Below are 23,279 nucleotides of genomic sequence, written 5' to 3'. Positions count from 1 at the left end.
ATATTTAGCTTTTCATTATTTGATTGTAAAGTGCTGACAAAACAGTCATATGAGAAATAAAAAAATCCCCAATCCTTAAACTTAGTGAGATATAAGTGAGCTGCTATAATAATAATAATGAAAAACAAAGGAGTGCTGCAAGAAGTCAAGAAGCAGAAATTACTTTTTCAATTCTATTAAAGTTATCTAAACTGTGGCTCCACAACTGGGATATCTGGACACCATCTGTTGTTATATTGATTTGTATCTTTTATGTTTATTTCTGCAGTCCTTTTCCCTGAAAACACAGACCCTGCAGGCTTGTATTTAGTTTTCATTTGTATGTGCAGGATGTGTGTGACAAGGACTGTTTTCCAAGCTGCCTTTTAGGTTTCTCTAGGGAAGTGATTTAACCCAAGAACTGGAAGTTAGGTGCAGTTCAATCACACCTGCTATATTCATTCCAGGTTTACATCAGTGGTTATTAATTAAGAAGAGAGCTAGAGAGAAAATTAGTCTCCAGCCTTATGTTCAGGACATTCACTCAAGAGCTGGGGATTCTGGCTTAGTATTCCAATGAATATGTAATTATTTACAAAACCTGGAGCTGTGTCACTGGGACCAGTTTATGCTGCCAGGGCTCCTGTCCTTCCAACTCACACATAAGCACAAACCCTCTTGTTCCACTTAGGCAGGTATTCAGTGAACAGGCAGGAGATTTGTGTTCACTGCCACACAGGCAGAACTCAGAACAAACTCTAAGCCTTCCCTTTGGTGAAAAAATTCTCTTAACCACAGAGCTACACTGAAGGGGAGAGCATTGCTGCTTGAATTTCTGTTCCTCCAGCAGCTGTGTGAATCTTATTCCTCACTTTTATGTCAGGCATAATGGAATGCTTTGTATTGAAATCAAAACAAGCCAAAGCCCTCTAATCCCTCCCAGAAAACCCTCAAAGAAATGTTGATGAATTTATTTCAGGAAGAAAATGGGATAAGCTTATTTCCAAATATCAGTTCTACCATTCCTTTCCACTTCAGGTGATCATCAGGAAAAGGACATTTCTCTAACACAGTTATCACCTTCTAAGGAACAGAAAATCAGAAATATGAGAAATAAAATGTCTTGTTCTCCTCTAATCCTCACCCTTTCCTATGCTGTGAAGCACAGCACCTCACCTACCACCCCATTGGTACCTTGTCTCTATTTCTAGATGCTGATGGGCTCATCTAAAACTTCTTTCTGGTACTTTAGTATATGAAAAGCATATAATTCTTAATGCTGTCCCAATCAGAATGAAAAAACTACATTGGCTGTCACTCTGTAATGAGGTTTTTGTGTTTTATGCTATTGCTTTGTGCAGAACAATTTGGGTAGCCATGAAAAGTAGAACTGTCCTCGGGTCAGATGGGAACTGCACAGACCAAGCAATTGCACTAAGTGATGGCTGCACTCCTCACAAAGGCTCCCATTAGAAAGAAAGTTTGAGGAGTAATAGAGTCATAAAAATGGAAAGTGTGCCATCTTATTATGTGACTGATCTTGATTGTTCAGAAAAGGTCACAGACCATGATTAAAAGCCAGAGTATAATCAATGTCAAAGAACCCTAGAAATGAAGCTGATACTGACTGATGCCAGTCTAATTTTAGGAAAAAAGCCCCAAAACTTTTATGCTGACATTAACAATAAGAACTCAGTTGGAAATTGATTTGAAAACCTACTCATATGAAAACCACCATTCTTGGGAAAAACTTTTAAACTCCAACCTTTTCTACTGGCAGCTTAAGCATCATAAATGGAGATCCGCATTAGGATCTGTGCTGGTGGTGAAGGGACCATGCTGGGAAATCTGAGCTAAACAGGAGAAAATGAGGAACAGCAACAGGGAAGGGAAGATAAATTACTCAAATTATATCAGGAATTATACCCACTGTGATTTTTATACAGTAGCTACTTTGGAAAAGAAAGGATTACAGAGTTTGGCTCTGTCTCTCCTCCTCTGCCCAGTGGGCACCATCCTTGCATGTGGAGTTCACAGAGACACAGTGAGAGACCTGCAAAGGCAAAGCTGCCTTGGAAACATTTGGGAGCTGCAGACATTCAGAGCCCACTTGTGTAGCAGTGAAATAGACAGTCTGTTGTCAGGAAAATTGTGCCAGGCTGTGGAGATGAATCTCAGCTCTTCTAAAGGTGTGACTTCTCTTTTCTCTTAGGTGGCTCAGCCCTGAACCCCTTGCTGTTGATTAGGCATAAAACAGTTAATATAACTCTACTGGAAAGATAATAATGGCTAATAGGATTGATTGTTGTGTTTGAATTGACTTGTATTTAATCTGCAAAGAAGAGGGAAGCTGATACACTCTGTCTGATGCAGAAGAGGACACAGCTGGCAAAGCCAATGATAAATCATGCTCACTGAGTAAAAGCAATGGTAGCACTCCAAAGGTAAAAGATGCTGAGGAGCAGATGAAGTGACCCACTGCTGAACCTGGCACTGCTGCATTGATCTGGGCACCACCACTGTCTCTCTCTGTCCATGTGTCTCCTGCATGAAGTTCATGGTTGCACAGACACACTCTGTCTGTGTCAGCACAAACCTGAGCTGCTGCTGCTGCTGCTGCCTTTTCTGCCACCTCCAGCTGCTGCCTCACTGCCTGCTGGCACTGGACAGATTGAATGGATGAATGAAACTCACAGATGACTTTTTTTTTTTTTTTCCTAATTAGCTCTTTAGCTGCTCCAGTTTCTACCCTGAGGAGCCAGTGAGACCTCCCTTAGGGCAGCTGTGTAGATTTTATGACAGATGGAATTAGTAATGTAGCAAGAGCTGAGGGTTAAATACACCTGAGCAATTTTTTACTTGTCTGGATATTTTTACCAGATATTTGACATGCACAAGGATACTGTCACTTGCCGAAGACCCAGTGCAAGACTTGCTGGATTTAGAGATGGATGAGTAATACCTTCACTTAAAAAAAAGGTTATATACTTTTTCTGTTCACTACCAGTTTTTAAAACAAAATGTCAAATTATGTTGCAATATTAGACTATAGTTATTTTTTAAAGGATATTTACAGGGAAATTCTCAGTTTACCTAAATAAAAAGTACATCTTACCTGCATATATAACGATTCCTACTGCAGCCTCAGTATTTCTGATTGTACATCCACGAAGCAAGAGGTTTTCAATGTTGAGACCCACCTGTTCATGGTTTGGCTGCTCCCTAGAAGAAATACAATCAAATGGAGCAATTAATTGTTCTGTTCTAATGGAGTGTTAAAGAAAATTTTCATTCATGTGCATGTCTGTTTCAAGTTGAAATAAAGTAATTTTTTATTTCAAATTCACGGCCCTTTTTTGCTTTTATTTCCCTCAGTTTCAAGGAAACTTTTCCAGCAAAAAGTTACAGAGAAGTCCAATTCTTTCCTTTAAAGACCACTGTGTCATGATGCCAATACAAAGCAAGTTTGGCTTTCACTTGGAAACTTATCCGCTAGATTCAATATCTTATGAAAGAAAACAAGAGTCCTTTTGCAACTTCTTACAGCCAAATTTATTTTAGAAAGAAGAGCAGAGGTTCAGATGAATACATCTACACCCTGTAAGTGCCTCTGTGACTCCATCAAAGTCATTGTGAATCTCAGTCCATTGAAGCAGCCTCTGGGCTGAGGGCTCTTCCTCCTTCTCATCCTGGACAGAAGAATTTTCATCCTGGCCAGAGGTGCCCCATCACTGACCAGATCCTTCTGCTTGCAGCACAAATTGTGAAAACCAAAATGTCAGTGCCCATCGGGCAGGAAATTTGTTGTTTCCCTCTGTAAATTAATGGCACACACCTACCCCTACCCACAGCTTTTATTTTACACTGGTAGGTTCCTCCTGAGATCTTTACCAAAGCTGAAAGCTTCTATTTCAGATGCTTTGTCTTGTTCTGTCGTGTAAAGGTCAGGGTGGGAAAAGACCTTTTTTTTTCCTAGAATAATAATCTCTCTCTACTTTCTATTTGGTGTTTTGTGTTTCATTTACCAGCAAAGAGTCTCATCTCTCAAATGAAGGGCAAGGCTAGGTTATATTAGAGCTGAGTGAAGTCCAATGTCTAAGTGCAGCTGCACATGATTACACAACTTAAACTTGCCATGGGAAAAGGTGTAGGTGTCAACAACCTACAGATGGTGGAATTGTAGAAACATAATGCCAGAAATCTGTTTTTCTTGGAATCTAAATTCAGCCTTGGGGAACTCATTTAATAGAAGTCTTCTTGCATCCCCTTGAACAGGATTTTCTGTGATTGGACATGTCAGATGGATGTCACCAAGTTATTTCTTATCATTTTTTATCAGAGAGTGTTCCTGCTATTTTATAGCAAGGCAGTAGAGCCTCAATAATTTATTAAGGGTTCATGGACAAGAAGGTTGCCTGCTCCAAATAATTTGTGTTTACAAAATAGCTCAAATCTCAGCAGACCAAAGACAGAAACTTCACTGACTCTCAGCAAGTAATTTTCCCCAGCAAATACTTTCTTCTGTTCCTGAAGAGGGGAGAGAAAGGCAGCTAATTCCATGTTCCATCAAGAAAGTGAGATGATAGGCATTCACCAAAGAGATTTCTGTTACAAACTTTCAGTTGAGAGTTGAATATTTTGAAGCCAGTCCTGAGTCCTAAGGGGGTGTATTTGTGTTTCCTTGTGACATATCTCCTACATTTCTTTAATATCAGTGCTCTTTGCTAATTGGAGGGATTGCTTCAATTTAGATTGTACCCAGTGGTCCCTGAAGCCAACAGCCACAGCCAGCAATCAATACAAGCTCGACCTCTTTTTCCCTTGTAAGAAATTGCAGCAGAGGAGAATTGGCATTGCTGTTAGGCACACCATTCCTACAGGGCACAGTCTCAAACCAGATTAGGTATGGTCAGTGCTAATGGGAGATAATCCCTGGTTTGCTCTGTCACAGACCCAGACATCTGCAGCTCCTCCAGGTGCAACACTCACTGCTTCTTCCAGAGCCACTAACTCCTAGTTTAGCTACTGGTAAATTCAGCAAAGCTGGGGCATGGATGAGGATGGTGGCACATTCTTGCAGTTCAATTATTTACTTGACAATGGGGCATGCATTTGGTCTGGGGCAGTAGGAACCTTGGACAATCTCTGCTGTGGTGTGGGAATAAGCTCATCTGGGTTGGAGGGTAAGAGGATTTTAAGTCATGAGCCATGACACAGAAATTTGCCTTATAATTCATAAATGGGTTTAAATTTGCTGAATTTGCTGTTATGCCTATACCAGAATTATTTAATGAAGCAAGACAAAAAAGAAAGCTACCCTACTTTTTTATACTAGTCTAGTGCATCAGTTCAATAGCATTTTTCATGCATGTTTGACTTTTCTACCTTTCTAATAAGAAGAAACTCTGGATTGTTTATTAGATCTTGGACACCTTTTCCCTGTGGCTGTAAAGGTGAAGAAACTAGAGCCATGCACCTGGATACCTTAAACAATTAGAAGGATTTATCTAAAATCTAGTTTAGTCTAATCATCAGGTCATGCGTACATGAGCTTATGTCTAAGTTTTGAAGAGAGCTGAATATCTGGGAAAATAGTTTGTAGGAAACAACTGTAAATGCAATGCCAAGCCTTGGTTCTACCTCACCACAAAACAGAGTCCAAGTCTACATTTTATATTGACTTCTGAATCTGGGAATAGATAATAGTGACAACCATCAATTTCCTCAAAATACGTTCCTTCCATCCAATTTCTCCAAGAGGACTATGAAAGTACAGATCAAAAATGTATTTATGGATAACAAATACTTACATATAACCTTTGAATTTATTGAGATCATTGTTTGGCATTTCACAGATGATGGTGTTTTGGAAAAATTCTGGTTCAAACACAGTATCCTACAAGAGAAAACAGACTGAGTGTCAGATCCAACGAGTATTTTAAATGATAAACACCAAAAAAACTTAATTTAGACCACCAGGGCTGGAACACTTGCCCTAGCAGTAGAGACAAAGACATTTTAACTCATTCAGCCTGAACCAAAGCTTCAGAAGAGCTGAGCATTTCCTCCTCTTGGAATAACAACTGCTTGAATTAAATGAAGAAAATGCTGTGTATTGAACAAGACATCACAGATGCAAATTATTGGAAACACTTGTCTTCATTTTACGTGAATATAACAAAGATAGTAGATTTAGATTAAATGTTAGGGAGAAATTCCTCCTGTGAGGGTGGTGAGGCCCTGGCACAGGCTGCCCAGAGCATTTTTGGCTGTCCCATCCCTGGGGGTGTCCAAGGCCAGGCTGGATGGGGCTCTGAGCAAGGGCCCAAGGGCAGGGACACCTTCCACTGGACCAGGCTGATTCAGAGCCCAGTTTAACCTGGCCTTGGACACTTCCAGGGATGGGGCACCCAAAAATTCTCTGGACAACCTGTGCCAGGGCTTCACCCCCTCAAAGGTAAGGATTTCTTCCTAATACCTCATCTAAACCTACTCTCTGTCAGTTTGAAGCCATTCCCCCTTGTCCTGTCCCTCCATGCTCTTGTAAATCTCTCTCCCCACCTTTCTTGCATCCTAAACTCAAGAACTAACCCCAGTTAGTTCTAACCCAACTGAAGAACTGGCTAATATGTATTTATTTCCTCCCTGTTTAAAGAGTCACTTTATAGGCACAATTACATCTGAGGGGGTTTCAGGCAGTTCATAAATCACAGGACTAAGCAAAGCTCAAAGAACAAGGAAGAACAAGGTTTTATCACACCAAAACCTGCAGTGTGATACCACATCCACTGGGGTTTTTTATGCAGCACACTGTTTACACAAACACAGCACGAGAGCAGGGTGATTCAGGAACTATTGTCAGCTCTGACCTTCCTGAGCAATGGCTGCCACCACAGCCAGAATTTTGTTCCACCCTGTTAATGTAACAGGAGTTCTTATTACATTCTTATTATTCTTAGTAACTCTATTCCTGGGCATAGAGTTTATCTCAATAACAACTCAAAATCTAAAGAAAATCACCATGAATAGGCAGTCAGGGGCATAATTTAGCACAGGGGTATTTTCTGATATAATGGAAGCCTTCCACACATTATGAACAACTGAGGCAAAATTTTGCTTTTTGTGTAATGGTAGAGCAGCAGCCTGCTCTCCTCTAAAATGAAACATAGGTAGAAAATCTAACATGTAAATTAGAACATTACATGACAAAAATACAACATTTAAAAATGTTAAGTAGCCAGATTACTGTTTTTCTGCTAAATCTTTACATATTAAATTTCCAGTGTGTCTCAGGAATAAAGGAAGGCACTGGAAAAGGCCTGTGCTATGCCACAATATGGGAAAGCCCTTAATTGTCTTTGAAAAGTGATTTCCATTTGAACAACAAGCAAATAACACAAGTACAGCACCTGATCTCAACTGGCCATGGAAATGTTCTGCTTTTATTTAATGTCTGGTTGCTCCCTGGCAGCTGTGTCCCACATACCAGTAACCCCAAAAGACCTACCTGGTAGCACTGGTACTAATTGCTAAATAAATTAATGTAATTCCTAGAATTATCTGTGAGTTATTTCCTGTCTGCCGGAGTGATTCCAATGGAACAAAGTCTTTGTCCTCATGTACTACCACTCCTTAAACTTGTTCTGGGTTATTTGAAAAACTGCCCTGCTCTGTGTTTAAAGATACTTGAAAATGTAACAACAATATGTAAGTCATATTTTCTAGTTTACTTCAGGTTTATCCAACATGAGCCAGGTGAGGAAAGGAAAGGAAAGGAAAGGAAAGGAAAGGAAAGGAAAGGAAAGGAAAGGAAAGGAAAGGAAAGGAAAGGAAAGGAAAGGAAAGGAAAGGAAAGGAAAGGAAAGGAAAAAGTAAAAAGGAAATGATACTGCCTATGAAACATAAACAGTGATTTTAAGAATTCAAACTGAATCCCAAACTGATGTCAAACATTTAACTTTAAAAATAAATTAATTTACCTTGAGATCCTATTAAACTTCCAACCCAGAGTGCCTTAGAGCACCTCCAGCTGAGCTCTCACACCTCCACCTGCCTTTGCAGTGAGTTGGGTGTGTCAGGTGCAACAGAGACACAGAGTCCATAAGGAAACCCACTGATGCTTTGGCAGGGGACCACGAGCTTTCTTCCAGCTGCCACGCAGAAATAAACCCCCCTGTGCAGTGTCTGGAGACAAATGTGCCCATTTTGTGGGCTGCACAGCCCATTTGTGGCCTCATGCCCAGACTGACCTGGCTGCTGAAGCCCATCACCACGCGGCGCTGCTTGAGGTTGGTCTCCCCGTCCAGGTTGGCGGTCTCCAGGTGGCAGATCCCGTTCTGGTCAGAGGAGTGGAGCAGCAGGATGTCTGCTGGGACAATCTCATTGCACTGCAGCTGCACAAAGTCCCCCACTCTGACGTCCTTCCAGCACTTCTCCACGTAAGCGTGTTCCTCCCTGTGGCATTGAAAGCATAACGTGGGTGATGAGGGGCATTAGGAAGGCAGACCTACTGGGTTGGGGGGCTTCAAAACCAGAAAATAGGGCATGGGGGCACAGCATTTTTAAAGGACCTTTTCTTAAAGGACACAGCACAGAAGCTAGAAATTAATGATTCAGACACTTCCACAGCACCACTTCACTGTATGTCACATTCAAACCAAATCTTTACATGGAATAAAACATTTACAGCAGCTCTCTTTCAATTCTAGCACTAGTCCTATAATCTGCACAACAAAATATTGTAGGCAGTTCAGACTAACAGAGGTATTTTTGAGTATCTTATTGGAGAAATTCAGATTATTGTTTTTGGCTTGTGATTGTTTCCTAGACACTTTCCAACATCAGCATATAGCTCCTAAAAGAAGGAAACCGATACCTCAGCCACACTTGCTTCAGGTCTTTCCAGTTTGTAACTCTCAAGAGGTAGTTACAAGTTTTTATTTTAGTGCAGAGAAACAACTTCAAAAGCTGGAAGAGATGATAAATGGTCCCTTAGTATTAAGCAAAAAAAAAAAAAAAAAAAAAAATACAGCCAGAGCCCAAATTAAATGGAAAAGTTAAAGTAAGAAACAAAAAGCTTATAAATTAACAAAAAATTAAAAAAATAAAAGAGCCTATGGGGATCAAGGAAAAGAAATTATTATTTCATCAATGCACTAAGTTCTGCAAATAGGAGGCATATTTTGACATTGCATTTTCAGTAAGTAATTCTTCAACTGCTTTTAACCATCTAAGCAGACCAGAAACAACACAATAAGCTTTAAATTTATCTAATGGGAAAAATGCACTGCAACAATCGCTTGGCTCCTCTAACTCCTTGAGAGGAAATTATTTTTCCAGGATGAATAACCAAATCATCTTATGCCTTGCTCTGTGAGAGGGAAAATGCTCATGATACTTTACCAGACAGAAAATTAAAGGCTTTTTGTAATGACTCAGAGCCTCATTTTTGGTTAAGTTTTTAATCATCCCCATCTATTGGATGGAGAATACTATCTTCCATTGCAGTGTTTGTGCCATGAGGAGGGGAGCAGTGATGGCAGAGATAAAGAGTTTTGCTGCAGTTCAAAGCACCCATCCAGCCCTGCCTCGGGGCTGCTCCCTGCTCACCCACTCTCCTGGCTGGGTGCAGAGGCAGCCACAGCACTGCCAGGCAAACCCTCTCACTTGGCTTCAGCCACAAAACAACAACAGGCAGGTGCCTGTGCAGCTTATGCAAGAAGTTAAATTCTGTCCTTGTCCCAGTGGTACTGAATTTTCATTAAAAAACCAGAACCCCCCCAACCTGAGTATTTAAATCTCTTTACTGCTGCTTTTGAAGCACTTACTAAACCATGGGATTGTAGTAATATTTTTTCATCTTACATTGATTTTTCTTTCTTGAATTTTTAATTATTCTCATTTTGTCTGATTCTGCTTACCTGCACGCCCTTTTTCTTTTGTGCAACAACAGACATAAAAGATCATATAAAAGAACAGAGGTTTTTGTAAGTTAATTAGGTGCTGCTATGCATTTTTAAAAATTCAAATTAAATTTCTATTTGAAAAGTATTTTAGCAAGTGTATGCTGAGTATTTAATCCTCTACAAAGCAGATACTAAGTTAATATAACAAATCAACTATGTAGTACCAATCCTTTCCATGCCAAACAACTTCTGAACAGGACTTCTTAATTTGTTTGTTTAAAACATGAAAGAAAGAGTACAAGATCAGTTTAGAGGAAGCAGATGTCTTGCCTTGCCATCCTAGACATTTGAATGCCATTTATAGTTTGCATATAATGTTTACTGTGGCTTCTCCATGGTAATCCTGCCTCTCTGTACGTCAGCTCTTGCACAATTCAGAAGTTTACAGAGCATATTGCTGATTTTGTCCACTCATAAAATGCTATAGAAGGGCCTTTTCTAGCTGGCTGTGTTCCACATCAGCTGAAAGAAACCAGATTAACCCAAATAATCCACAGAAATCGTGGATTTGTAATTTTTTTTTTCAATAGCTTGCTGTGAAACCTACATTACATGTAAAGCTTCAGGGTTCTACCCCGTCACTAATTAGAGAGGAGACAGTGAGTCAGAAAAGCCAAATGACCTCTTTCAGATCAGAGGAAAAGCCTTCCTAGGCACAGGGACTGCAGCTCAGGGATTGCTGGAATCCCAGACCTGCATTCAGGGGAACTGTCACTCTATCCCAACGAGTATCCAAAGAATACACATTTTCTGCTCCTGAAGAAAACTTCATCTGAACCTGCACGATTAAAATGTTGATTATATGATAAGATTAATAATTAAAAATACCAAAAATAGTACAAAGCTTTTCTACAACTTTGTAGGGAATTGCCAGTGGATGAAAGGAAGAAAAGCACTTCATGATGAAACTGGTGCACCCCACGGCAGCACTGTCCTAGTTGTCTAACAAGATTTTTCAGATGAAGCAGTTTCCTTTCAGCAATCCCTGTAACTGGGAACACTGCCCATTTTCTGTGCACTGATGAAAGTTAACACCACAAGCTCGGGTTGCTAAATAAACAGAGGAGCTTAATAAACCCAAGATGGTCTGATGAGAAACACACAGAAAGGGCAAATGTATTGAACCAATCAAATAAAAATCACCAGATGTGGGGATTTTCAGTAGGTGGGAATCTGGACCGTGGTTCTTACAGCATGTGGTATCAGGGCTGTGGCCCACTGAAGACAAGAGGTAAGATAAAAGTTCCTCAGTCCCTGCTCTCTTTTACCAGGCAATTTAACAAAAGCACATCCAAAAAGTGTTCCCTTGCTCATAGACATCATGATGATGCCCATCAGAGGATACTGCCAGTGAAAAGAGGCCTTGAACAGTCAAAATGATGCCTGCCAGAACTGTTATTGAACTCATCAAATCTGAACAGAAGGCCTGAACTAAACAGATTTTATGAGGTAATTTCTGGGAAAAAATGATAATAAAAAAGTCCTGCTGCAGTTGGAGATTGAGGGGGAACTTGAATAAATTATTGACTTTGTGTCAACAATTAGATTTCACTTTCTTGGATTCAATAAAGATAAATTTCAAAGAAAAACAGGATTAAAATGGATGGTGAATGGAAGGAAATAAAATTATTGTTCTGCTATATAGAAAAGATTAAATAAAACTAATTCTTCACATGCACTCCACAGCATGGATGTCTCCTAGATTGTCTTAGAGAAAGATCTTCAGAAATCTCTGTCATTTAGAAACATTTTATCAGACAATTAATCCAGTCAATCTTATTCCCTAGAATTACAGCAAGCTCCATCTCAGGATCCTTTGCAGTTCAAAATAAAGATATGGCTTGCTCTGCACTATATCCCCCCTAAATCGTCACCAGGTCATGGCACATAGAAAAATATATCAGTGTTGTCAATAGAGAAATGTACATATTTATATTTTTTTGTACGTAAATTTGCTAGAATGCTATATTTGAAAATGACCTCCTTCAAGCAACACTTATTTTATAAAAAACAATATCCTGGGATCCTGCTTCTACATGGCAACAGGTTGAATCACACAGCTGCTTACCCTTCACAGTCTATTTTTGCAAATAAAAATCTTGCACAATTTTATTCTATCAAAGATTGTATCATCTTTTATATGCAAACCCCTCACAAAATATTTTCAAAGATCCCTTCATGCCCATGACCTCACCATTAGGAACTACTGCCACAAAACAAAAAAAACTGACAGCAAAGGAGCAGATTTAGGACTCAAGGAAGGCACAAGGTCAGACAGAAACTGATTCTGGAAACTGTCCATAGGTCAGAGTACAGCACAATTGGCTGATGATGCTCCTGAGCTGCAGATGCTGCCTGGGCATGGGAAGGTGCCAGGTGGGTTTGTCACCGCTCCTGCCGCCATGCCATGCCATGCCATGCCATGCCATGCCATGCCATGCCATGCCATGCCATGCCATGCCATGCCATGCCAGTTTCTGTTCCAGCACACCACCCCAGCAGCACCAATGATTCCATTTATCATTGCCCAGCCCTGTACCCAGCCCCAGCCTTTCCCCACTGCACCAAACTCCCAGGATTTGAACACTATGTTAAGACAGCAAAAGCACCTTTTAAAAAGAACTGAAATGGAATATTTCTAAATTCTAATAAAGTACATACACTTGTATCATACTGGCATTCCAAATTCTCAATGCTAATAACAGATCCTATCTTCTCATGTGCTTAAACTGCCTATAGCATCATAACAAGTAACTTATTTTCTCAATGGTACAAGCCTATGCTCAACTTCCATAACCAACTAAAGCTTATGTAAACTTTAAGTAAGTACCGGATCTTTGTAAATGTATTATTTGTTCATATAAATGTTTTTGGCTTTATTTTAACTCACCCTTGAAGAAATAAAATAGAATAGATGTAAACAGCATGTTACTTAGACTTTAATAGGTTAATTTTGTAAATTGTAGATTTTTGTATTTAGGAAAATCTATTTTTTTTACTGCCTTGAACAAAATACTATTGTTACAATTCTTCCTAGTACCAGCTGGAAGGAACAGATAATTTCAAGGTGATTCAACTGATGTCTCCTAATCATTAGTATTAGTTTCTATGGACTCTCATTAACTTGCAAAGTTTCTGGAAAGCACAGCCCACATCAGCTCTTTTGACAGTCATATCTTTATATGAACATGTGGCTCTTGAGGTCACACGGTAGAAACACTCCACTCTCCAGATTTTAATGGTATTTTAAAAGTTCAGACAGTTAGGTTGAATCTTAATGCCATAAGGCCATGATTTTGCAGGTCTCTGAGCCAAAGCCAGAGATTCTTATTTATTTGGTCTTAATGTTTAGTCATTAGCTCCACTGCTAAGCCATTGCACCTTTTCTGTGAAGCAGCTTTAATTGTCTTGGCAGGTAATAGATCTTGTAGAAAGCTCTGATCGAGCAATACACGAAGCAGTGGTAGCTTTAGTAATGCATTTTATGGATTTTCTTCCACAGAGGCTGAGGCTCCTCCTGTAGCAATACACCCTGACTGGCAATTGCAGCTCACTGCTCTTCCACCTTCAGCTGCTGCTGCCGGGACCAGCTGGGAGCTGGTTTGCATTTAGCCAGTTCAGCTTGTCCACAATTCCTCACAATGCATTGTCATATCCCACACAAGGTGTTTTAATTTCTTCATGATTTTGGTAGCACTGGTTTCAAGCAGTGTCATGGTGACACAACACGCCTGAGTGTTCTGTTGGGTAAGGACATTTTCTCAGCTCCCTGCACGGCTGAAGAATGATGCAGAAGGCACTGTTTGTGTCAAACTTGCGGCTAATTCAGGTATCCACAGCTAAACCAGGGACAAAATTTCCACAGTACATGAAGAGCAGACAAAAATGACAGGGATGGCAGAGCAGGGGATGCCCATTGCCAGAGAACAGCACTCATGTTTAACATTAGGCAGGGGGGTGTTCACTTGCAGCTAATCCAAGTGCTTGCTTTGCAGCTGTCACAGGAATTCACCTGTTCAGGATGTCTTCAGCCTCCAGCTGATAAGATACACTGTCCAGAAAAGGTATCACTGAAGCCCTGATATTGCTATGCCCAAGAAAACTGACTGCAATTTTACCAGTGGTGAGGTTTCAAGTGGGACACAGGCTTTAGCCCTTTTTTTGTGTATAAAATGAAGCCACTAAAGCCTCCAGCAGGCTCCTGGTCTTTAAAGTTATGCTTTGTCAGAAAGCAAAAACAACAAAGCAGAGAGGAAAGGCTCTTTAACAAGTGAAAACTCAGGGCTGCTGACCAACACTTTAAATTAAGTGTTGGCAAGAAATCTTTCAGCTCTTGTGCTCTTGTCAGAATGGGATTTTCCTCTCATCCTGCTTTCTACTTTACAAACTTTCAGGTTCACCTTGGGTTGAATGAATTGCATGTGATATTTCTGAGTCCAAAGAAAAGTTGTTTTTCTTTAAACTCTGCATTTTGACAGAGGGTCAATTTGTGTTTTCCAGCATGTCTCCATCCCTTTTCTCTGCTCTTTTCCAGATGCCCACACCTCTGTTGGTCACTGCATCCCTGGCCAGTCCCAGCACTATCCCAGACAGGAGGAGCACCCACAGGAGGTACAGCCTGCCCTCTGTTCAGAAATCCAGCTACACAGAGCAGGTGAAGGAGGTTCAAACAGAAGGGCAGCCTTTGCTGCCCAGCTTCCCATAAAGTGTCCATGGTCACCTGCAGGCAAGCAAATCTCCATTGCTGCCAGAGAGAAAACTGCAGCACACAATCACAATACTTCAGTTGACTGAAAAACTTTAATTCTCTTTCAAAACAGTGGGTCCAGATTAAGCCACTTTCAGTTTTTCTGCTGTTGGCAGTTTTCATTTCATGCACCACAGTAATGAGCACTTTGTTTTTTCCTTCTTTCTATACCTCTGCTCCAGGGCTAACCCAGAGTTAGTGCTGATGCAAAAATCTTTACATGTTCTAAAACCTTACACTAAGTAGACAAAAAGTCAGAGTGAAGGCCAGCCTAAACTTTTTGTGCCACAGGCATCAGTGGACTGAGAGAGGAGGAGATTGATGCTTGTAGGAGCTATCTGAAAATGACAGGCTCTGAAAGTATTACAGAGGAACTTTCCATGGGAAGAGTAATCAGGCTACCTCATTTAGGATGCCTGTTGGCTTACCTGCTTCTCCAAAAGGGCCACAGGATGATTCAAGGCACATAAACAAAGTTTCTCTGAGTCACTGTCTCAGATACTCAAATTTAGGGTCTTACAATTAAGAAATATGAATAGCTTAAGTAATGTTAATGTTTTTGTGGCTGCTGCTGTGCCATACTGAACTGTGCATAGCCTTTGCATTTGTATCTTTATGTCTCCTAAAACACAGGAAAAAATAGGTTTAATCTTCCAAAAATGTGCAATTGATGCAAAAACCTGTCTGGATGCTATGGAGTGTTTACAGAGTTTGATATAACCCTTGGGGTACATCACAGCCAAGCTATATAATAATTTCATATCAGTTAGTTCCTTAAACATTATAGAAATTCAAGAAAATTGAATATATATAATAGCTTTGGCAGCAATGACATTGACATTCACTTTCATGTTTGTGTGCCACATTCAGTGCTGGCCCCTGTTAGCAAGTTAATGACAAACTCCAGAGAGTTTAGAGACAAACAACCACGGGAGGTTTGGAGGGACTGACTGACTAGAAAGATGAAAAGAGCAATCTGTGCCAGTCTTAACTGAAATGTCTCTGGGTGCTGCATATAGGTACAGCCTTATAAAATAACGGCCTTACCATTGTAAAATCATGGCTCAGTTACTTTGGCTAAGCAGAAGAGGACTGTGGGAAAGAGACTCAGCTGAATTAGGGACAGGAAAACAAGTTATAAACCATTGTGTGTTCATATCGTGGTGTATGGTGGTTGGTTGAATTATGTTTGTTATGCTTTAAAACAGTGTAACTGATAATGGGCAAACTCCTCAAAAAGGCCTGGTTTTTGCAATAAAGCAGCTCTCCTTCCACCTGCCTGGGGACTCTGTGTCACTATGGACCCTCACCCATAAAATGAATATGATAAAAATCACACATATTTGAAGACTATAATTAACTGTTATGGATGTAGTCTAACTAAATAGGGTTCCATGAAATCAGGTGACTTGAGAAATTTAAATGTAGTTAAAGAGGCATAATAAAGTATAGCATCATAGAAAATGCTTTGATGCTTTGTAGTAGTGGAAATCTACCTTGCTTGGAAAATGTTAAAGTAGACAAAGTGTATTTTAAAAAACACCATGAGAAAGCAGGCCTTTAAACATAGGTCTGTACCCTCTGCAATTCAGTTTTTTGTTCTCTCCTTTTGGTGTGTGATTCATTCCAAAGCACAGCAGATTGTCTACAGAGTATGATCCCCAAAGTTTGGGTTCCAAAAGTACAAACTCCTCAATCACACATCTGGGTTATTGCATCTCCCCAGGACACTTTAATGCCTATTAATGGTTTCTCATTTTTTCAATTAAACATTCTTTAAATACACTACTGGAAGTGTCTTTTCTTTCATTTGACCAGCAGACCAGATTTCCCATTTCAGCTGATCTCTGTGAAAAGAAAATTAGAATAAATATGTTTACAGGCCAGCCCATTTAATTTTAATTTCCCTTGCTCTGTGTTGAAAGAAGGCATTTTACTGCATTTTCCCTGTTCTTCAAGAAAGTTTTGGAGAACATTCAGTATCTGGAAAAGTTTGGTTTGCCTTTGTATTTCTTTTGGAACAGGTGCCAGAGTCCTTATTAAAATCTGAAATAAAGACAACATAGACTCCAAGATTATCTCTTAGAATCTGAGTAATATTTCATCCAGGATGGGAGATCAGTTGTTCTATTAGAAATAACTTTTTGCTGCCGCAAGAGTAACAAAATTTGCAGTGTCCCAAAAAGACTTTCACCTATGTTAAAACAATTACTTATTTTCATGATTCATATGGAATAAAATTAGAAGACATCATGCCTTTCCATGACTTTGCAGCTAGGAAGAAGAACAAGAAATATCAGCTTCCCAAAGCATCTGAGAAGCCTGATTGAAATTATTCATAATATAATAAGCTGTAGTGACTGATCTGATGGCAAATGTTATTACCCACAATGTTTCCAGAGAGGATGAATGCTGTACTCTGAAAACCTTCTCATTTTCCTTTCCCTTCCATCACCTTTTTGGGCCATAAAACTTTGGTGAAAGACAAGATCCTAGACAAGACTGATTCATAGATCAAAATCTTTTTTATGGGATGGAATAACCAATTTTAAGGCAGGCCTGTCTCATGTTTCTGCATAGCAATCTTGAATCTGGATTGGAATATATGTTGTAATTCCATGGTGGATATTTTTCCTTTATACAAAACAAGTTCTACTGTATTCCCTACTTCTCGTGTTCTCATGGTAAAAGGATTTCAGATCTAAACTGACATGGTTTCTGTGTGTAAAGAGGAAATAAATAAGATCCCTCTGCAGATTTATTCTTTAGCACCTACTGCCCCACTTATTCTGTCCCGTGCTGGTTTTAACAATATTAACAGATAATCCATTGCCTCACAGGCTAATGCAACACTGGAAAAGCTAGAACGTTCAGCCACACTGAAATTTCAAATATAGACAGAAGAGGCAGTTTGCCACCCTACCCAAACAGCTACAATTATTGACATTCTTCACCACAGATGAGACCTTAAATCCTCAATATTTAGAAACTTGTGAAATGCCAGCTTTTTATAAAAGTTGTCAGTTTTTTTTAATGAGAAATGATTATCTATATATGGGCCTAATTTAGCCCCTGTACAAGCAAACCTATTGCTTTCCTGTTTAACCTGCAGGACATAAAAATAAAAATCTGCCAAACACATGCAGGAGAAACAAACAGAAATGACATCCCCATGTGATAAAAACCACAGTTCTGCAAGATCTTGCTCATGAAAGCACATGTTACATAAAGCACTGTTGATTATTTTGGGGGCTGACAGGCACATTCATGGAGATGGAAAGTTTTGCACTTCTGACTCCCAGATGTGATATTTTATCAGGGAGAAGTCATTTGCTACTTTGCTGAGAGAACAGTTTCGATACAATAAAACATAATTTTCAATCTTCTGAATGTCCTAAAAGCAAGAAGTCATGAAGCAGTTTGAAGAAGCGACCACAGACACGTGTAGTTAATTCATTTAGAGGTGAGTAAACAAAGGCATAAATTACTATCTTTCATTCCTAGACTGTTTTTACAGGTCTGTTTTACATACTTCCTAAGAAAGAAAAAATAACTAAAAGCTGTAAAGCATAAAATAAAATGCAGTTCAAAGGGCCAGGTTTTTAAGTGATTTCTTGGCATCTAAGAATGCAAACAAGTCCATGACAGATCTTGTTCTGTGCTACCTTAGGTTGGGAGAATTAAACCCTCTTGAAAATGTCTCAGAAATTCAGCTGCTGTAGCTCTTTGAGGACCTGCTTGCAGTGCACTGCATGTCTAAGAGGCTGATAGACACACCAATGCAAAGAAACTCAAAGTTAACTTCGCAGTAAAATAATACTTAAAAAAAAAACAAACCAAAAGAACTTAAATAATACAATAATAATTAAAAAAAAGTCTTTCCCTGTATGAGAACAAATACCAGGTGATATATAGTGCCCATGACTTTTCCCTATTTCTTCTAATGACTGTGATTTTTCAGCAGTTATTTTTTAATTTTTTTAAACAAAAAGCCTCACCATTTATCAAAAATCTTGACCCAATGTTTTTGGTAATCAAAACTGTACAAAACTTACCTGCTGTAAATGTAGCATCCCATGTGATTGATTTCTTTGTCCAGTTTATACCTCCTGAAGTCCTCCCAAGCATCTTTAATGGCTGTGATGGCCATTATAGAACAAATGGGGATCACAGACACCTCTGGTTGGAAAGCATTCACCACCGGCACAAAATTCAGCAGTGCAATGAACACAAAGTAAATATTGGCAAAGCGGTGAAGCTGCTCATAGATATTTTTAGGGAGGAAAGTTATGATGGTATATTTTGTGGTCTTAATTTCATTGGTGTCATAGTATCTGTTTGGATTTTCCTTCCACTTCTTGCTTCCAAAGGGCAAATTGGAGACAATCGCACGTTTATTTTCATTTTTCTTCTTTCTTTTCCTTACTTTTCCTCTCTTCTCCAGATCCTCATTTTGGATTTCAGTGTCTGAAGCACCACATTGGCAGCAGGTTTCCTTGAAAAAATGATTTTTCCATGTCATCCTAGAGAAGCAGCCTGGAAAACTTTTCCTTGACATCTTGTTTTTCTTTCAAAAAGTACCTCCAAGTTGAAAACCAATGAAGTCAGAAGAGCTCAGTAGTCCAAATGAACTCCCAGATGGTGAAGAGAAGAGTTGAGCTGTCTGAATCCCAGGGCTGCCTCCTCCATGTAGCCAGGGCCAGGGATCATCCTGACTCAGCTGCACCAGCTCCTAGATCCTGCTGGGGCAGCTGCACCTCAGCTCTGCCAAAAGCATCCTGAATGTTCTGTTCTTCCTGCCAGCAGATGCCTGGGGGCCCTGCTCAGACCATTTCCCTCCTCTGCCCGTGTGAATGTCTGTGCTTTAACACAGAGCTGTGGCAGAGCTGAACACACACACACACACACACACACACGATGTTCACAGGTCACTCCAGCAGCTCCAGGATCACTTTACAGCCCTGGGAGTTGCCAGGAAGCTCAAAGGTAATGGGCAGAGCTCCGTGTCCCAGATGTCAACAAAGGATTGCTACCAGCCTCTGAACAGACAGCATTTCTCTTGGACTTCCTCTATCTATTGTTAGTTTTCATGACCATAAGATCGATTATTATTAAACAAACAACCAACCCTATTCCCCCAAGCTAAGTAAAACTCTGATTTTGTAGCCAGCGGAGTCAGACACAGACAGAAGCAGGTCTAAGTGCAATGTACCTGGATTGCCCCTCAGCCAGATCCTTCTCCCCAACAGACCCCAAACCTTCCTCTCTCACCTAGGCACCTTGGATCCTTCTTCCTCTGACACGTTAATATGTCAGCACAGATGAGGCCTAATTTCCACAAGAGCTAATAACATGTATGCAAACCATAGCAATTTTTTTCTCTGTGGCCTGGGCTTAAGAGCAGGTGAAAAAAGGAAAGCACACAAATATTTAAACTTATTTTAAATGAAAACTCCTGTTTGCTTCATGATGTAGCGACAAGGTAAGCAGTCTCAAGTTAGTACTTGGACAAGAAACTCTGATGAAATCGAAATGTTGCAACAAGAATTGCAGTGAAATTATTTCTTCCTTCTGAGTCAGTCCTGAGCAAACAGCTTCCCACAGTGTTGCACCAGCTCCAAAGCCAAGCTGGCTTGTATTGATCTCTCTGCTTACTGGAAGTCCTAAAACTTTTTCATCTCCTGATCATTATGTGATTTTCCTTGCTGCTTTTTCATCTCTTGATTATTATTATATGATTCACCTTGAATGTTGAATCATATTTGATCATTAATTTCTGTATTACTGGCTTTAGTGTGAGACATCTGAAGGACTTTGTTCCAGTTTCTGTACAACCCCAGTTTTCTGTTCCAGACTTGAGTAAGTTCCATTTATCCTGCAGATCCTGCTGCTATCAGGAGAGGAATTTGTGTGTGTTGAGGAGCTGCTCTGAAAACTTGAAATGAAAACCTGTATGTATCAGCACACACTGTTGTGATAGGAAACAAAGCCTCAGTGATATTGAGATGATTTAAGTAAAATAAATAAGGCATTTTGAAAAGTAGGAAAAAAATATTTTGTAATGGTTCTTCCAAACTTAGAGTATTCTGAAAGGTCAGTGAGGGAATTACTGTAAAATCAGATGAGCAGTTTCTATCACAACAGAAGCAAGGAAACAAATAACTGATTTAGTTTACTTACTTGTCATATACCCTGGTTTTAGTGAAGTTTATTGTCTTATCATGCTGATATTTTCTGTAGTCTTGAACAGCATCCTTAATCATGCTGAAAAGCAGCACCACGAGCAGAGGCAGCATAGTAATCTCCCTGTGGAAGATTTCCACTTGTGGGAACCAGTTCAGAATCACCAGAAAGAAAAAGTAAAGATTACCCAGCCTGAAAAGGTATAAAATAAATTAAAAGTAGTCAGAAATTAGAATGTATCCTTTCCTTAATGAACAACCCCATTTCTGTGTCAAAGCAACATTAATAATTGCACTCTTCTACCCTGTTTTTCCTTTCTCCAGAACAAATTAATCAGCTGCTTAACCCAGATGCAAATTTTTTCTTCAGAAGAGCTTGTGACATACATTTTCATACTATTATAGCTAGCTCCAGTTTTCTCACATGTTGGAAACAATATTTGTCTGTGGGATCTCCAAGGTCTTTAATGGCCTCTCAGTCTTGAAAATAAGTACAAAATTAAACAAAGGCCAAACAAACCTTAAAAAATAACCAATGAATTTATAGAAATGTACCCATCAGGAATCCATGAAGGATTCTGCATATGGCAGGTTGAATTAGGAATGGGTCAATCTAGTATTCAGAATTAAAATTTCAAAGCTAGAGATGGATATACAACTTCCATTTCTCTTTATTGTGATGATGGTTCCCTGGAATCGAGTCCTTTTTGACTTGATTCTTTATGCTGGGGGTGGTGGGGGGGACTTTAACATAATTTTAAACCAGCACTTGGAAAGAAACCTGACCTTGCACTTGCACATATATATATATATATACTATTTCTACATTGGTAGACTCTCACTTTGTAACATTAAAAATATATCAAAATTGAGCTGCAGAAATCTACAAAATTTCAGAGGTGTCTCAACATATCCAATTAATTCATTTTGCGTTCTAAAAACCAGAGGTTTATACAACACAAAACCAGAAGGATTTTTAAATAAAAACTTGATTTTTTTTACAAAGAGAACTGTTGCAGCATTCAATTAAAAAGCTGATCACAGCAGTGGTTAATCACTCCCTTGCTTGCTTTAATCCACCATTTCAGTGTCAACTGTGTGCCATTTTGTTACAAATTATCATCGCCTAAATTTTAGTACAGTTGCAATTACAAAAGCAGCCCTTCTCCATCACAGTCAAATATCACAGTTTCAGAGAGAGTTCTTGAATCTCAAGAATCATTGAATTATTGCAGTTGAGACGGCCACGATACACAAAGCATCATTATACAATTTTAGAAAGCTTCAACCCATACAGAGCACCATCACACCACACCAGAAGGCTGCAAGGACCTGCCCTCCTTGTTCCTCAGGCCAGCCTTTTACCCCCTCCTGTTCCTGCCCTGCCCCTGTGTGCCCTCTGCTCCCTTTGCTCAGTGCCCCTGGGCACTCCAGGGCTCATTGCTGTCAGTGCTGCTCACAGCTGTGCCCATGGGCAGGGGCTGGGCCAGCCCCACTCCAATCACCACAAACTCTGTGTGCTTACATTGAATGTATTTTTTTACCTGTGGAACTGTCTCAGAAGATTTCGGGGCAAAAAAGTGACCCATGTGTACTTTGTGCTCTGTATCCTGTTTCTAGAATAAACTGTAGGAGCTTGTTTCCAGTCATTGCGCTGTCTCCCAGTGTCAGGCAGCACAGTCCTCTGCGTGTTTAGGCAGAGCTTTGGTTTGGCTGTGGCAGAAAGCAGCAGAGGTGTTGATTCTGACAGAGCCGGGCAGGGATCGCGAGCTCCCCGTGGCTGCCAGCGGTGCCGAGCCGAGTCCACAGACAGAGCCATCCTCAGCAGGGAGGGCAGCCTGAAAGACAAATGCATGGCAATGCTGACAGCCAATTCCACTCTGGTAGAAAATTCCCTTCATGTTTTGCAAGTTGAGGTTTAACACAAAGACAATTCTCCTGCTCAGCGCAGTGCATGTTCTTCGATCTCAGAATTTCTGTAGAGAATGCAGAGAATAAAAGACAAAACAAAATCTTCAATAAGAGAAAATCTATTTCTATCTCTGGGGACGAAAAAAATATCTAAAATCTATTTTCTGTGCCTTAGAACAGCAAATTGACAGAGATAAAACCAATTTAACAGTGGTGAACATCGACTTTTCCATCATGAATCCTGTATCCTATTTTTAAAATGTTAAGTGCCACTAAATCTTTTCAGGCATTTTTCTTAAAATGTCTGACTTTCTTACAATACTTTTCCTGTTCATTCTTACTTATAGCAGGACTGGTTCAGGTTTTGAATCTTAATAGCTCAGATAATAAAGAGCTGCAGCATCAGCTTAATCACATTCACACACAGGTAACAGTTTTCCAAAGTCTTCAAAGAAATCTGATTTGAAAGGAAAATCCCAGCCAGCACTAAAACAA

At 39.8% G+C, this 23,279-nt stretch overlaps 1 protein-coding gene across 1 annotated transcript in view; it reads right to left on the bottom strand.

Moving 5' to 3' along the window:
• Positions 1 to 22,692, bottom strand: part of ATP10B (ATPase phospholipid transporting 10B (putative)) — a 45,787-nt gene extending 23,095 nt beyond the window's left edge. The window contains exons 1-5 of the mRNA XM_058815590.1: positions 22,418 to 22,692; positions 20,872 to 21,066; positions 8,229 to 8,433; positions 5,790 to 5,875; positions 3,095 to 3,201 (exon numbers count right to left, since the gene is read on the bottom strand). Of these exons, the coding sequence (XP_058671573.1) occupies positions 3,095 to 3,201; positions 5,790 to 5,875; positions 8,229 to 8,433; positions 20,872 to 21,066; positions 22,418 to 22,692 (868 nt within the window). The remainder of the gene's footprint in view (positions 1 to 3,094; positions 3,202 to 5,789; positions 5,876 to 8,228; positions 8,434 to 20,871; positions 21,067 to 22,417) is intronic.
• Between the last annotated feature and the right edge of the window lie 587 nt (positions 22,693 to 23,279).

The sequence above is a fragment of the Ammospiza caudacuta genome, chromosome 16 (assembly GCF_027887145.1).
Source record: "Ammospiza caudacuta isolate bAmmCau1 chromosome 16, bAmmCau1.pri, whole genome shotgun sequence".
NCBI classification, from domain to species: Eukaryota; Metazoa; Chordata; class Aves; order Passeriformes; family Passerellidae; genus Ammospiza; species Ammospiza caudacuta.
The sequence above is the reverse complement of the archived record's forward strand: the minus strand, read 5'-3'. Positions and strand labels throughout refer to the sequence as shown.